The sequence below is a fragment of the Ranitomeya variabilis genome, chromosome 1, assembly GCF_051348905.1.
Source record: "Ranitomeya variabilis isolate aRanVar5 chromosome 1, aRanVar5.hap1, whole genome shotgun sequence".
Classification (NCBI taxonomy): domain Eukaryota; kingdom Metazoa; phylum Chordata; class Amphibia; order Anura; family Dendrobatidae; genus Ranitomeya; species Ranitomeya variabilis.
The window spans coordinates 670,772,687-670,789,789 of NC_135232.1; the positions used below are offsets into that span (position 1 = coordinate 670,772,687).

Below are 17,103 nucleotides of genomic sequence, written 5' to 3' on the forward strand. Positions count from 1 at the left end.
TCGCCCGCTGCGGGGACCGGAGCTGCCCCTGCGTCCGCGGCTGCGACCGCCACCTCCTCTCCTCCCGACTCGGACATGGCCGTCCCTTCCTCCCACTAACCTGCTGGAGGTCGGAGTTCCTCTTCCAGGATTGGCGTCTCACCACGCTTTCCGTTCCGCGCTTCTTTTGGCTGATCCCGCCCACGTAGCTAAGGCTCCTCCCTCCGCGCGCGGCAATGGCGAATTTTGGCGGTAACTTTCCGCGGCAAGCAGTAGCACACAGTTCTCTCAATAAAGTACAGTCCAAGCACGATAAATCACAGTTCCAAGGCACACATGACCTGATTCTTCAGGCTTAAGTAAATCCTGTTCGTGACGCCAAGTTGGAGCGCCCCCACACCGCCGCAGGGCCGAGGGGTACCCGGTACCGGGCCTCTGAGTCTCTGCTTCTGGGGTTGTCACGGTGGCTAGACCCGGTCCGTGGCCCTGTCTGTCAGTGGGGGACGTCCGGTGCAATAAGTCGTGTTGTAACGGTGGTATAGCGGTGCAGTTGTGGGGTGCAGGTCGCGGTAAATAACGAGGTCACCAGGTTGCAGTCTCTTTACCTCTTTACTGAAGATGTGGGAGACCTCAGTCCAGAGCGCTGTTAACTGGGTTTTCAGAGACCGGCCGGTCCAACGACACATCAGGAGCTCTCTTTACAGGTGGGAATCAGTATCTACCTTCTAGCGCTGTGTGTTGTAGTTCTTCCCTGCTGAGCTCCCGGGATAGTCCTCACAACTGTTTCTTTCTGTCTCTACTGTTCCTTCTCCGTCCTCCAGTTGATATGGTAGGACGCACCCGTATGACGGGGTAGGCCTGGAGTTCTTCCGGGACCCTAGAGTCGCCCCTCTCCCACAGCTGCCTCCGTTGTCTGCTTAGGTGTTAAGTGAGACAGCCAACCTGTAGTTAGCTGCCCTGCCGTGGTTTGCAATGTACTTAAAGTCTCTTACTTGCTCGGCGTTCCGGCCACCGACTGTTTGCGCCTCAGAAGGATGTTGCCTCGGTCTAACAGCAAGACCCCTTCTGGTATTTCTCCTTTTCTGTATTCCCGTTGTTTACTGGTTAGTTCTGCTCTGAGGAGTCTGCCAGGATCCCATCCCTGACAGGTCCTCTCACTAGCTCTTCCCAGCTACTTCTTCTGTCTTCCTGTCCAACCCCCAGTTTTACCAGAGTTGTGAGGAGTGGCCTACTAGATAGGACCACCCCCCCTGGTGGCCGGAGTGTGAAGTGTGGTGTGAGTGTACCTGATCAGAGAAACTCCTTAATGCAATCAGACGTACCATAGCTCCCCGTAGTGGCGGAGCCACAGTACTGCAACAACCAGGACTCTGGGGTGCTGCACTAGCGCCTGTGTGTTGTAGTACCTCCCTGCTGAGCACCACGGGATAGTCCTCACAACTCTCGTGTATATTTCTGATGTTCTCTCTCCGTCCCCCAGATGGTATGGCTAGGACGACCCGTATGACGGGGTAGGCCTGGAGCTATTTTATAGGGACCCTAGAGATGCCCCTCTCCCACAATTTGCCTCCGTTGTCTTCATTAGGTTAAAGGTTGGGCAGCCAACTTGGAATTAAATGTCCTGCCGTGTTTCGAAGTAATGCGTAGAGCCAATTACTCCCTCGGTGTTCCGGCCACCGGCTACGCGCCTCAGAAGGATGTTGCCGATCTTAAGGCAGGACTCCTCCTGGTATTATCTCCTTGTGCTGTGATTTGTTTCTCACTTGTCCACAATATACTTCGCTTCTTGTCCTTTCTTAGGATGCTGCCACAATGAGGTGCCGTAACGTTCTATCTCTTGCTATGTCTCTGTCAGGATCCCACCCCTGACAGGGACCTCTGTCTGCAGCTCAGATGTTCCTCCTTTTCTCTCCCTGTCTGCCTGACAGGTCTTCTCTGGGTCTCACCCAGGCAGCTTTCTGACTAACTTCCTATCCAACCCCCAGTTTTACCCGAATGTGAGGAGTGGCCTAATAGATAGAACCTTTTGCTCCCCCTGGTGGCCGGAGTGTGAAGTGTAGTGTGTGACTGTGATACCTGGTCAGGTGAACTCCTTTAGTACCATCAGACGTACCATCACTCCCCCTGGTGCAAGAGCGACAATACTGCAACGACCAGGACTCTGGGGCGCTGCATTTTTATCACACAAATAGCAAATACATAAAACTTAATACCGTCCCAACCCCTCTGTTGTCACAACGTCTTCTTCATTCCAGCCTCCCCTTACATGTCAGCTGCTGCAGATCCGGAGACTGCATCGGGTGGTTACCCTAACAGCCCAAGTCTATCCTCACCATCAAAGGTTCTAGTGAAGACCAGGTAGCCAGTTAGTCAAACCCCATCTCTTGAAATCTATAGAAATTGTGTGTCCCCTTTTACCACCCTACAGCTAACTGCTATTGCTGGTTTGGGAACTTTTTTGGAATAAACCATAATAAAACTTTTTTTTATCTATGGTCTATTCAACCAAATCATGTTGATGTCTGGGTCTCATCAGTAGGCTTTAAAGGGTTATTCCCATCTTCATTAATAGGTTCTGACAAACAGTGTCAGACTGCTGTGTGTGGGGCCAACAGGGGAAATTGATTCTTGGGGCCCACAGGGGAAATTGATTCTTGGGGCCCACCCTACAGCTATAAGCAAATACCTGTTAGCCGTTATAGTGGAGCATTGACTGGTAACGGTAATTCCGGATGAGCAAATTTGATCGGGTTCCTGCTTATTTGGCAAGCTATAGCACTTACTGAATACGCTGCAGAGGGAACCCGGATACATGGAGCGCGCCGGCTGATCAGCTGTCTGGCGCAGCAGCTGCATAACAAACAGGCTCTCCATGCATGTGTCGTGCCTATCACACAGCAGCGACACATGCAGCTGCGGCTCTGAGCAGCTGATCAGCCGGCGCACTCCATATATCCGGGTTCCTGCTGTAGCTTATTCGGTAAACACTATAGCTTGCCAAATAAGCAAGAACCCGATCAAATTCACGCATCTCTACATACAAGCTAGAAAGCAGTAGTAGTAGGTTTCTTAGGCAGCGAGCTGTAATCAAATGAAAAGTGTTACTATCTTAAAAAATGCACCAAATTTTAGTAAGCAGCAAATTTCAAAAGTGTAATAAAATAGAGGAGAATATGGCGTGACTAGGTGATAAAGAATATTTTATTGTATAAATACGTATAACAAGTCATACAAGTAAGTAAGGTGCATCAAAGATGAAACAAACCAGCAGTACCAGCTAACAGAAAGACATAATAAATAGTATGTCACTATAGTCCTACAGTAGAAGAAGCCCTGTATCTTAACAGTAATTACTGTAAAGTCCACATAGCCAAGTGGCGATATACATGATATAAGAGAAGGCATGGTTTACCACAGATGAAAAAGAACTGTTAGAGGCAAAAGTGCTTGTTTTTACACATTTTTACAAGCACCACCCCACAATATGCATTTATAAAGTTGGGAATAACCCTATAATGCCTGAAGGTGGACATGTAGATATGGTGTACATAGTGTTATTCAATAGACCACAGTGTGCCATAGCGGCGCCTCCATGGTGGAGAGGTTGGAGTGTGATTGATTGTGGAGAGGTGTCTTATATACAGGTAATGAGTTCAAACAGGTGCAATTAATACAGGTAATGAGTGCAGAGTAGGAGGACTTCTTACAGAAAAACTAACAGGTCTGTGAAAGCCAGAATTTTTGCTGGTTGATAGGTGATCGAATATTTATTCCATGCAATAAAATGCAAATCAATTATGTAAAAATCATACAATGTGATTTTCTGGATTTTTTTTTAAAGATTCTGTCTCTCACAGTTGAAGCGAGTTACAGGGCGGTATACCGTTTATTAATTATTAAGGTCAGGCTTGGCTATTAATAATCAATATTGGGCACTTCCTCTACAAAGTGTACTTACGATAAAAATTACAGACCTCTCCATTCTTTGTAGGTGGGAAAACGTGCAAAATCGGCAGTGCATCAAATACTTATTTTCCTCACTGTATATGCAATTTATTTTTTAGCACAAACATAGCGGCAGATTTTGTCAATGCGCCGCAGCTCTAAAAATTAACTCTTAAGCTCCTTTTAAACTGTTTGATCAGAGTTGATCCATATTTAATCAAGCAGTTGCTCCATTTTTTTTTTTAGGGAGCTGCTTATTACACATCCCAATTCAAGCTACGCCAAATGCAGCGTCACAAAAGATCTGTGCGAGGTGTCATGGAAAACATATAAAAATAGTAATGTTCCATGCTAAAACCACACTATGATTAAAGCTTTATCTTTTTATATCATTTACTTTTAATTGCCTGTAATCACTTTTATTTGTGTGTTGTACCCTAAGATAATGAAGTCTAATATTTCTAGACCAAAAATAAGCTTTGCCCTTTTGCAATAAGTGACATAACTCCCGGCGGATAGACGTCAGCCTAATCTTACCTTCAGTGAAATGAGCTTCCCTAATCTCTTCTAATAGGATTGCGACTGGTGAAAAAGTGTCTGTGAATAATATATAGAATGAAAGTCTTTTGTACAGGTCTGATGACATATAACTAGATGAAGTCACCGTTGCTTATTGCAAGAATAAACATTTAGATAAGATATAAAGAATAATTACCAATAAAAAGAAGAGTATTATAATTGTTCCTTTAAAAGGTGGGAATAATGACAACCTCCCATGGGTTATTATGGGCTGCCCTGTGACCTGGTTAATTAGAGGAACTAGACTGGCTGCTGGAGAAGCATCCATACCTCCCTCTTCTTTTCCAAAAGCCGATGCACTTATTAGGATCGTTCAGCAGCACCTGGCTGAGATGGCAGAGCATCAATGCCGGCATTACGATCCATGGCCAGGCTTTGCCCACTCTTACCCTAGAGGTGGGTAACTAATCTATGAAAGAGACATAGATGCAAACTCCAGGCACAGGGGAAACCGCCTCCATGTCTAAAATGTAAAGTCCACATTATATAGACTTAGTACTTTTCCAGGATTAGCTTTAAAGATAAAAAAAACACAATATTAAAATATTTAAGTATTTTTAAATCTCAGCTATAAGATTTTATGTTGTGTGGTATAAATGGGACATTTGTTCACAAGGTCTGTGTTTTTCTTTTTTAATGCATGTGAGTTGTATATATAGAAAATCTCATTGTGCATAAATGTATGCTTGTGTCTCACGCATAGATGCTTTAGTATAAGCAAGTATATAAAGTCTCCAGGAGACTCTTAATTAGTTGTAGACCAAGCCATTTCCTTCTTTCAAAACCAAGCACTTTTTAATTTGTTACCGGTAGTTTTTTTTTGTTAGTTTCACGTTTATTTGTTTTTGCAATTGCAATATCTGAGGAAATATGTGTCACTTTTTCCCCTTTTTTCTTACATTTTTTTATGACTGCAAAAGATCACTAAACTACACTTCAAAGTTTGTTACTACTAATCACTTTTATGTATTGTACACGTTTTTATATTTTTGCGATTCAGACTGGTAGCGTTGTATTCTTTTTTTCTCATTCATTTATTTATAATACAAATTGTACCACCGAAAGGTCATAAAACTCATTTAGGGTCACTTTTCAATATTTAAATGCAGCTTGTTTGTTTTCCTATCCACTTTTCTCTGCAACTTGGGCTGATATCACCAGGTGAAAATGAGCATCATGACTGGACTATATAGCTGATTAATCGCTGTGGCCAGCGAAGGAAGCACTGTCAGTGCTCTTATCTATACTAGATGAAGGGCGGTAATGTCACGATGGGGGCAGGCTTTGCAGCATTGAGAATCTCTTTCCCATGTACTCATCCACCTATCCACTCTCTCTTTCCCCTTGTCTGTTGTCTCTCTCCTTCCTGTGCTGTGTTTTCCCCTCATGTGCTGTCCTGTTTGAGCTGTCTCCCCACTTTGCTCTGTCTCTCTCACTCCTGCGCACTTTGATCGCAGAGGATACATTTTGTGAGGTAAAATATTGTTTAAAAACAGTCAGTGAAATATTTTACCTGACAAAATGAATCCACAGTGATCCCCTGCTGTAATGTCAGTATTGTCTTTTGCTTCCTCCCCTGCCCAGGAGATGTGGTATGCTCTGTACACAGTCAGACACAGACAATTTTTAAAATGAAGTTTCGTTCGTGGGAAAACTGGAATGTTTAATGTGACCAGCTTCCTCTGTAGACACGTCGCGCATCTGCCGCCGGGATCAGCCGAATGATTCACTGCACCTGCGCGCATCTTTGTGCAGACAGATAGCGGCGGTCACAATAAAACTGCGCATCCGCTCCTCCTGTACAAAGATGGCGGCGGTCAGTGAATCATTCAGCTGATCCCGGTGGCGGAGGCGGAGCGTGTTCGCGACGGTGTTCCACTGGTGGTACCACGCAAGAGGCTGCATACAGTGTGTGTGTGGTGCGTACGGCATATACAGTGTGTGTGTGGTGCGTACGGCATATACAGTGTGTGTGTGGTGCGACGATGTTCCACTGGTACGATACGATATGATACGATACACATTATTGATCCCGAGGGAAATTATGGTATTACAGCAGCGTTGCAAAGCAGCATTTCAAACATTACAACATTACAAACAGCATTACATAAAGTAATTACTAGATACAGATCTTGTACATGACTAACCATATTAAGTACATTACCGCACTAGAGGTTGGTACCACCAGCAGTTTCCATATTGAGACACCCATCACTTGGGTGTCCCAATATGGAGATCGGTGAACTTCCGCCACTTGGAATTCTGGGATCTGGACACATCTGGATGGGACAGGATGTGAAGACATTACAAGGTAAGTATATATTAAGATATACAGTGCTTGTTTAATGCTGTGTATCAGCGATCAGTAAGGCAGAGCTTGTGATAAACCATCTCTGCCTTCTCCATGGGGGGAGTGCAGCAGTTTTCGGTTTTAGAATGTTTTTCTTTCTTTTCTTATCTAATTCATTTTTTTTCTTACAGTTATATGAAAAAGTTTGGGCACCCCTATTAATCTTAAGCTTAATGTTTTATAAAAATTGTTTTTTTTTACAACAGCTATTTCAGTTTCATATATCTAATAACTGTTGGACACAGTAATGTTTCTGCCTTGAAATTAGGTTTATTGTACTAACAGAAAATGTACAATCTGCATTCAAACAAAATTTGACAGGTGCATAAGTATGGGCACCTCACCAGAAAAGTGACATTAATATTTAGTAGATCCTCCTTTTGCAAAAATAACAGCCTCTAGTCGCTTCCTGTAGCTTTTAATGAGTTCCTGGATCCTGGATGAAGGTATTTTTGACCATTCCTCTTTACAAAGCAATTCCAGTTCGGTTAAGTTTGATGGTCGCCGAGCATGGACAGCCCACTTCAAATGATCCCACAGATGTTCAATGATATTCAGGTCTGGGGACTGGGATGGCCATTCCAGAACAGTGTAATTGTTCCTCTGCATGAATGCCTGAGCAGATTTGGAGCGGTGTTTTGGATCATTGTCTTGCTGAAAGATCCATCCCCTGCATAACTTCAACTTTGTCACTGATTCATGAACATTATTGTCAAGAATCTGCTGATACTGAGAGGAATCCATGCGTCCCTTAACTTTAACAAGATTCCCGGTGCCGGCATTGGCCACACAGCCCCAAAGCATGATGGAACCTCCACCAAATTTTACTGTGGGTAGCAAGTGTTTTTCTTGGAATGCTGTGTTTTTTGGCCGCCATGCATAACGCCTTTTTGTATGAGCAAACAACTCAATATTGGTTTCATCAGTCCACAGGACCTTCTTCCAAAAAGAAATTGGCTTCTCCAAATGTGCTTTTGCATACCTCAGCCGACTCTGTTTCTGGCGTGCTTACAGAAACGGCTTCTTTCGCATCACTCTCCCATACAGCTACTCCTTGTGCAAAGTGCGTTGTATAGTTGACCGATGCACAGTGACACCATCTGCAGCAAGTTGATGCTGCAGCTCTCTGGAGGTGGTCTGAGGATTGTCCTTGACTGATCTCACCATTCTTTTCTGCCTTTCTGATGTTTTTCTTGGCCTGCCACTTCTGGCCTTAACAAGATCTGTACCTGTGTTCTTCCATTTCCTTACTATGTTCCTCACAGTGGAAATTGACAGGTTAAATCTCTTAGACAGCTTTTTGTATCCTTCCCCTGAACAACTATGTTGAATAATCTTTGTTTTCAGATCATTTGACAGTTGTTTTGAGGAGCCCATGATGCCACTCTTCAGAGGAGATTCAAACAGGAGAACAACTTGCAAGTGGCCACTTTAAGTAGCTTTTCTCATGATTGCATACACCTGGCTATGAAGTTCAAAGCTCAATGAGGTTACAAAACCAAAAAAAAGTGCTTTAGTAAGTCAGTAAAAAGTAGGTAGGAGTATTTAAAACAAGAAAATGATAAGGGTGCCCATACTTATGCACCTGTCAAATTTTGTTTGAATGCAGATTGCACATTTTCTGTTAGTACAATTAACCTCATTTCAAGGCAGAAACATTACTGTGTCCAACAGTTATTAGATATATGAAACTGAAATAGCTGTTGCAAAAAACCCAATTTTTATAAAATATTAAGCTTAAGATTAATAGGGGTGCCCAAACTTTTCCATATAACTGTATCTAACTAATATGAAGAGTAATACAGTATATAGACTGCTCGTACATTTTAAGTCTGAGGGCAGTCCGGAATTAGTTTAATGGGTTAGACACTTTTTCTAAACAAATGTGTTAGGAACATGATTTTTTTTTCATCCTACACTTATTAATGCCATCTTTTTCACACACTGCACAGCTCTCCTGTCATTTGTATGTTTGCTGATGGAGGAGCATATGATCAAACTAGTCCATTAGCGTCCTCATGAACAAATTCAAGATGAAACATAATGTAACATACATATATATATATATATATATATATATATATATATATATATATATATATATATATATACAGTACACGCCAAAAGTTTGGACACACCTCCTCATTTAAATATTTTTCTGTATTTTCATAGCTATGAAAATTGTACATTCACACTGAGGGCATCAAAACTATGAATTAACACATGTGGAATTATATACTTAACAAAAAAGCGTGAAACAACTGAAATTATGTCTTATATTCTGCTTTGCACAGTCTTGGCATTGATGAGCTTCAAGAGGTAGTCAGCGGGAATGGTCTTCCAACAATCTTGAAGGAGTTCCCAGAGATGCTTAGCACTTGTTGGCCCTTTTGCCTTCACTCTGCGGTCCAGCTCACCCCAAACCATCTCGATTGGGTTCAGGTCTGGTGACTGTGGAGGCCAAGTCATCTGGCGTAGCACCCCATCACTCTCCTTCTTGGGCAAATAGCCCTTACACAGCCTGGAGGTGTGTTTGGGGTCATTGTCCTGTTGAAAAATAAATGATGGTACAACTAAACGCAAACCGGATGGAATAGCATGCCGCTGCAAGATGCTGTGGTAGCCATTGTGGTTCAGTATGCCTTCAATTTTGAATAAATCCCCAAAAGCGTCACCAGCAAAGCACCCCCACACCATCACACCTCCTCCTCCATGCTTCACAGTGGGAACCAAGCATGTAGAGTCCATCCGTTCACCGTTTCTGGGTTGGAACCAAAAGATCTCAAATTTGGACTCATCAGACCAAAGCGCAGATTTCCACTGGTCTAAAGTCCATTCCTTGTGTTCTTTAGCCCAAACAAGTCTCTTCTGTTTGTTGCCTGTCCTCAGCAGTGGTTTCCTAGCAGCTATTTTACCATGAATGCCTGCAGCACAAAGTCTCCTCTTAACAGTTGTTGTAGAGATGTGCCTGCTGCTAGAACTCTGTGTGGCATTGACCTCGTCTCTAGTCTGAGCTGCTGTTAACCTGCGATTTCTGAGGCTGGTGACTCGGATAAACTTATCCTCAGAAGCAGAGGTGACTCTTGGTCTTTCTTTCCTGGGGCGGTCCTCATGTGAGCCAGTTTCTTTGTAGCGCTTGATGGTTTTTGCCACTGCACTTGGGGACACTTTCAAAGTTTTCCCAATTTTTCAGACTGACTGACCTTCATTTCTTAAAGTAAGGATGGCCACTCGTTTTTCTTTACATAGCTGCTTTTTTCTTGCCATAATACAAATTCTAACAGTCTATTCAGTAGGACTATCAGCTGTGTATCCACCAGACTTCTGCACAACACAACTGATGGTCCGAACCCCATTTATAAGGCAAGAAATCCCACTTATTAAACCTGACAGTGCACACCTGTGAAGTGAAAACCATTCCCGGTGACTACCTCTTGAAGCTCATCAAGAGAATGCCAAGAGTGTGCAAAGCAGTCATCAAAGCAAAATGTGGCTACTTTGAAGAACCTAGAATATAAGACATAATTTCAGATGTTTCACACTTTTTTGTTAAGTGTATAATTCCACATGTGTTAGTTCATAGTTTTGATGCCTTCAGTGTGAATGTACAATTTTCATAGTCATGAAAATACAGAAAAATCTTTAAATAAGAAGGTGTGTCCAAACTTTTGGTCTGTACTGTGTGTATATATATATATATATATATATATATATATATATATATATATATATATATATACTGTATATATATATATATTGGAAAGTGCCAAAAAGTCAAGTATCCAGGACATATGTTATTATCAAGATGACGTGGCTTAGCTTTAATGTAAAACTCCAAAGCTAAGAGAAGATTCCAGTCCATATCTAAAACTGAATGATCCTAGAGTAGCTAGTTTAAAATAAAAAAATTAAAGGGAACCTGTCACCCCCGAAACCGAAGATGAGCTAAGCCCACCGGCATCAGGGGCTTATCTACAGCATTCTGTAATGCTGTAGATAAGCCCCCGATGTATCCTGAAAGATGAGAAAAAGGGGTTAGATTATACTCACCTGGGGAAGCGGTCCAGTCCGATGGGCGTCGCGGTCCGGTCCGGGGCCTCCCATCTTCTTACGATGATGTCCTCTTCTTGTATTCATGCTGTGTCTCCGGCACAGGCATACTTTATCTACCCTGTTGAGGGCAGAGCAAAGTAATGCAGTGTGCAGGCTCCGGGAAAGGTCAGAGAGGCCCAGCACCTGCACACTGCAGTACTTTGCTCTGCCCTCAACAGGGCAGATAAAGTACGCCTGTGCCGGAGCCGCAGCGTGAAGACAAGAAGAGGACGTCATCATATGAAGAAAGGAGGCCCTGGACCGCAACGCCCATCGGACCGGACCGCCCCCAGGTGAGTATAATCTAACCTCTTTTTCTCATCTTTCAGGATACATCGGGGGCTTATCTACAGCATTACAGAATGCTGTAGATAAGCCCCTGATGCTGGTGGGCTTAGCTCATCTTCGATTTTGGGGGTGACAGGTTTCCTTTAAATAAAAATTATGTAAAAAAATCAGTATGATAGAAGACGTATCTGTAGCCACTTACCAAGCTTTTGCATCGTGGAAGGTACTTTTTTCTTATATCAGACTGTTGGCAAATATCCGTTATTAAGCATATTTTAATTTTTTTAATCTAACTAATTATACTCTGATTTTGTTTCTACATTGATCTTGATCTTTATAGCAGTCAACTCTCTGGTTTCCACTCCAGAAATCCAAACTGTAATGATCATCCTAACATCCTAAATTGTAATTTTTTCCCGTGTAATTGACGCTATTGTTGGTGAGTAAGCACATGAGACTTGAGATTGACATTGACATTGGGGCAGGATATGTTAGGGTTATAATATTCTGCTTTAAATCCATTTCCTTTTAAAATAGTCAAAGAACAATATCTGTACACAATCAGCAAAACATCATATCATATTGGTCATAATAGTCTCAAACCTGCATTTATGTTGTAGACCTGCACACAACATTGTCTACCTTCTGATACATTTTTGATTTGGTATTTGGTAACTTTGAATTGTTGGTCATATCTTCAAAAGATATCTTGTTTGTTTTTATATTTTGCACAATATTAAATATTTCCACTGTAGTGGAATTGAGGCTACTTTTTAGGCAGATTTTTATATTTAAGTGTTTTATTTTCCAGATTATGTCCCTGGTTCTTGAACTTGAGAATCTTAAAAGCCAATATGAAACTATGGTAACTGACCTTCTAAGGTGGATCCAGCAAAAAGTCTTGGAGATGAATGATCGTCATTTTCCCGACGCCATCGATGGTATGTTGCAGCTATTGGCCAACTTTAAAACCTATCGCACAGTAGAGAAACCTGCAAAGTACCAAGAGAAAGGCTTGATTGAGGCACAGTTTTTCAACATCCGGACCAAACTACAAGCCAACAACCTGCGCCCTTATTTTCCACCTGACGGGAGGTCCTTGAGTGATATAGAGAAGTATTGGAAAGTTTTGGAAAAAGCAGAATATGAACGCGAGAAGGCTCTTCAGAAAGAGCTGCTCAGACTCGAACGGCTGGAGCAATTGGCACAGATGTTCCAAAAGAAAGCTTTTCTGAGAGAGTCCTACCTGCATGAAATGAGAGAAGTCATCGAGAGACAGGATTTCAAGCCCAACAATATCACCCAAGTGGAAGCTGCTACTAAGAAGCTGGAGGCGATTGAGGCAGACGTTCTACCTCGTGAACAGCGGTTCAGGTCACTTGCTGAGATATGTGCCGTTTTAGAGAAAGAGAATTACCATAACAAGGCAGTAATAATAACAAAGTAAGTTTGTTTCTTTGGTAAACTTGGAAAACTTTCTTTTGCAAAAACATATAATCCTAAAACATATGGTGATATATATTACATTAATAGACACATATCATCTTTGTTTCACATAAAATACAGCATATAGGCATATTATGCAAATTGTCTCTTCAGAGAGGAAGAGCACTAAAACTCTAGTGCCACCTATTGGAAGGTAGCAATCCTACAAGTCAATGTCGACCCTTTAACGAGCCTTGTCACATGACTTAGGATAGTAGCCAAACCAGAATCTCAATTTGCCGACACTGTGTTTCGGGGTACTGCGGCTTTAAGACTCCTCACCTCTGCATGCTTAGCATGTCAATCGCCGCAAGGAGAAACAATACTTCTTGGATAGTATATAGGCATAAAAGAAGTAAAAAAAGACAAGAAAGCAAGATTTATTAAACATGTTCAAATATCAGAAATTGAAAGTCGATATCTTATGTTTATCTTCTAAAATTATCTACATTGCATCTGTCATGATTTGAGGGTCTAAAAATGGTTGCCTTTGTAAAATAATGCCATTTAAATAGGACAATGAATAGAAACGAAGACAACATAAGAGGCATTTTAAAATGTCTATCATCCAAAATTTATTTACCTAAAGTCAAAAACAAAATCTGAGGTATCTGATCCCAAATCAACAAATTGTAATATGTTTTTGTTGTGTCAAAGAAGCATTTCCATCAACATTTTTATCCGCCTGATATATTGCAGTCATCATATAATATAGCACTATGTACTTACAATTGCTAATTTTGCCTTTTTACCCAACTAATTATCCTCTTTTTCATTAAATTTATGATATTAAGTACTTTAAAACTGATTAGCTAAATGCTTCTAAGCTCTATCTAGAAACAGGAATTCATTTTCCCTGTATGAGTCATGAATCACAGCAAAAGTCCCTGGCAGATAGGAGGAGGGAGCAGCTGGGTCAGGGGTTGCAGAGTGGAATGATAAATTCAGGGACAAGAGACTTCCTGTTTCTATATAGACCAGAGAAAAGAGAAGAATTAGCTGGGTATAAAGGCAAAATGAGCAATTGTACGTACACAGCGCCATATAATATGACGACTGCAATATATTGAGAGGATAAAAACTTTGATGGGAGGAGTGATTCTTTAACACCTTAACGATCGCTGATATGCCTTTTAATGACCCCAGTGTTGCGTATGGAATAACGGCGACCACAAAAAAATAGTCTGATTTCCTATTCAATTTCTCTCTCCTCTGATGCGATCGCACATCAGAGGAGAGAGAAATGGGAAATGGGGTCCCCCGATCCCTCTTCCGTTACTTCCGGTGTCCCTGCACCTCCCATGAAGTCCCTCGGGCTGCCGGCATCTTCTTCTGGGAAGAAAATGGCGGGCGCATGCGCAGTGCACCCACTGAGATCTGCCAGCTGGCACCCGGCAACAATAGGAAAATTTTCCTATTGGTTCATTTTGATCACTATGATAGACCCTATCACAGTGATCAATATAAAAAAAAATAGTAAATAAAACTCCCCTTTATCACCCCCTTAGTTAGGGAAAAATAATAAAATTTAAAAATCCAGCATATTTTTCAGACCATAAGACGCACTTTTTTCTTCCAAATTTGGGAGAAAGTGTGGGGTGTGACTTATGGTTCGAATGTAACATGTGGGGAGGGGCAGTGGCGGAGTGGGATCGCACTCGCAGGAGGCAAGAAAATGTTGCCACTGCAGGAATCTGGCGCTGGGGAAACCACGTGGTCCCGATGCTTAAAGTGAAGGAATATTCATTAGCCGCTTCCCCACACACCAGTCAGCAGGAGCAGGTTGCCACAGGAGGGATCACCGCAGTTGCATACCAGACAGCACAGCTGTGATTCTGAGTGCTCCAGTATAGGACCTGTGGAGAGGTAATGAAGGGGCGGACTGATGCATCACATGACAGCACAGAGCCCTCCCTCTTCATTATGTCACCACAGGTCCTGCAGACACCGCACTAGAAACAATGCAGCTACCTCTTACAAGACCTGTGGTGAGGTAATAAGAGGGGTGGGCTCTGTGTGGTCATGTGATGCTCCAGCCCTTCATTACCTCAACACTGGTCCTGTAAGCTGTAGAGAGACATACTTTCGGTTTTCTAGTGTGGCTGGCTGGCTGCAGGACCTGCACTGATGTGAGTGCAGCCTGCACAAGTTAATTAAAAGTTTAGTACGGTAATTACAACACATAAAAAAGCACTCTGCCACTCCTGTGGTGAACTATAACTCCCAGCATGCCATAGGATCTGCAGGACATGCTGGGAGTTATAGTTCTCCCATGGGCTCTTAAAGCTGCACTCCAGTGTTATTTTTCAGTGCTGGAGTGGTGCTTTAAATATATGCCTTGTGCCTCCATTCTTGTACTCACCCTTCAGCGATGTCACATAGTACTTTACAGACACCAAACTGGTCCCGCAGCACCATCTTCTACCCGTAGCTTCCAAACATAATAACATACTATTCTATATAATAACACCCCATATATTATGTGGTATGTAGTATGTTATTCATGTTATTAAATTTTTTACCACATTTTTTTGCTTCAAATATTTTATCCCAATTTTTCACCTCTAAAACCTGGGTGCATCTTATAGACCGGTGCGTCTTATAGTGCGAAAAATACGGTATTTATTTCCATTTTTCAATTAGGGTTAGAGTTGGGTTAAAGTTAGGGTTGGGGCTATGGTTAAGGTTGGGCTAAAGTTAGGGTTGTGGTTATGATTGGGATTACGGATAGGGCTGGGATTAGGGTTTGGGGTGTGTTAGAATTAGGTTTGTGGTTAGGGTTGGGATTAGGGATAGGGGTGTGTTGGGGTTAGGGTTGTGGTTAGGGTAATGGCTAGGGTTGGGATTAGGGTTAGGAGTGTGTTGGGGTTAGGGTTGGAGTTAGCATGGGTACATCAGGGGGTCTCCAAACGCGACATGGCGCCACCATTGAGTCCAGCCAATTTTGCATTCAAAAAGTCAAACGTTGCTCCCTCCCTTCTGAAACCTGCCATGCACCCAATCAGTTGCTTTCCCCCACATACGGCGTATTGGCATACTTAGGAGAAACTGCACACCAAATTTTGCGGTCCATTTTCTCCTGATATGCTTGTGAAAAAAATAATAATTCCATGATACATTTTTGGTGAAAAAAGTCAAATGTTAATTTTTTCCTTCCACATTGCTTTAGTTTTCGTGAAGCACCTGTAGGGTTAATAAACTTCTTGAATGTGGTTTTGTGCACCTTGAGGGGTGCAGTTTTTAGAATGGTGTCACTTTTGGGTATTTTCTGTTATATTGATCCCCAATCTCACTTCAAATGTGAGGTGGTCCCTAACAAAAAGGTTTTTCAAATTTTGTTGGAAAAATGAGAAATCTCTGGTCAGTTTTTAACCCTTATAACGTCCTAAAAAATATGTTTCCAAAATTGTGCTGATGTAACGTTGACATGTGGGAAATGTTATTTATTAACTATTTGAGTCACACCACTCTCTGATTTAAGCGTACAAAAATTAAAAGTTTGAAAATTGCAAAATTTTCTAAATTTTTGCCAAATTTCCATTTTTTTCATAAATAAACGCAAGTTATATCGAACAAATTTTACTACTAACATGAAGTACAATAGTATTTTTATTTAGCTATACCTGGCTGCCTAATGCTTTTGCTTGCTTGCATCAAAATTATATAACAAATTAACATAGAAGATAGACTTATTAGAAAAGTTATAGTGTCATTTATTAATTCATTTCAATCTTTCCTAATTTGGGGAAGGAGTCCAGTGGGAGGTCCTGCTTAGTTATAACCGCTATCTCTATGTGTACACTTATACAGAAATTACTGTCAATCATTGTGTAGGACCGCCTCCTGGATTCCTAACCCATGAGCAGAAATTAAATTAAATAAATAACAAGGTATACTGGAGCTTTTCTAAGAAAACCATACATCAATGTGCTCCGCTCCTCCTGCCATAGAACATGTTGCAGATTGGACTATTAATATCAATGTGACAGATTTGCTTTAAAACTAATATTCTTCTTCTCCCTCTCTATCATACAGACAACAAGAGTTATCAAGGGGCTGGAATGCATTGCTCCACTTACTGAAAGCTCACAAACAGTTATTAGAAGATAAGCAGCAAACGCTGGTCCTTTTACGTGACATTGACAGCGTTGTCGAAGAGCTGAGAGCCATGCAGGTAACAACATTTACCTTCTAAATAACACATGCAAATGTGCACAAAACCCTGTATTACTAATAGAGTTAATTTTTAATAAATATTGATGATCTTTTCTTAAAATAGGCTGTTAATATTTGATTGATAAGGTTTTAAACTTCGGATCTTCATCCAAAGAGATGGTCCCTTCATTGCTTACATTCAAAGTCCCCATACACATTAGATAAAAGTT

The 17,103-nt window shown here is 41.8% G+C and overlaps 1 protein-coding gene across 5 annotated transcripts in view; it reads left to right on the plus strand.

The window, feature by feature from the left end:
- SPTBN5 (spectrin beta, non-erythrocytic 5) overlaps positions 1 to 17,103 on the plus strand; it is a 445,401-nt gene that overhangs the window by 102,282 nt on the left and 326,016 nt on the right. For all 5 annotated transcript variants that reach the window (XM_077264001.1, XM_077264014.1, XM_077264022.1 and 2 more), the window contains exons 7-8: positions 12,045 to 12,676; positions 16,754 to 16,892. In XM_077264001.1, the coding sequence (XP_077120116.1) occupies positions 12,045 to 12,676; positions 16,754 to 16,892 (771 nt within the window). The remainder of the gene's footprint in view (positions 1 to 12,044; positions 12,677 to 16,753; positions 16,893 to 17,103) is intronic.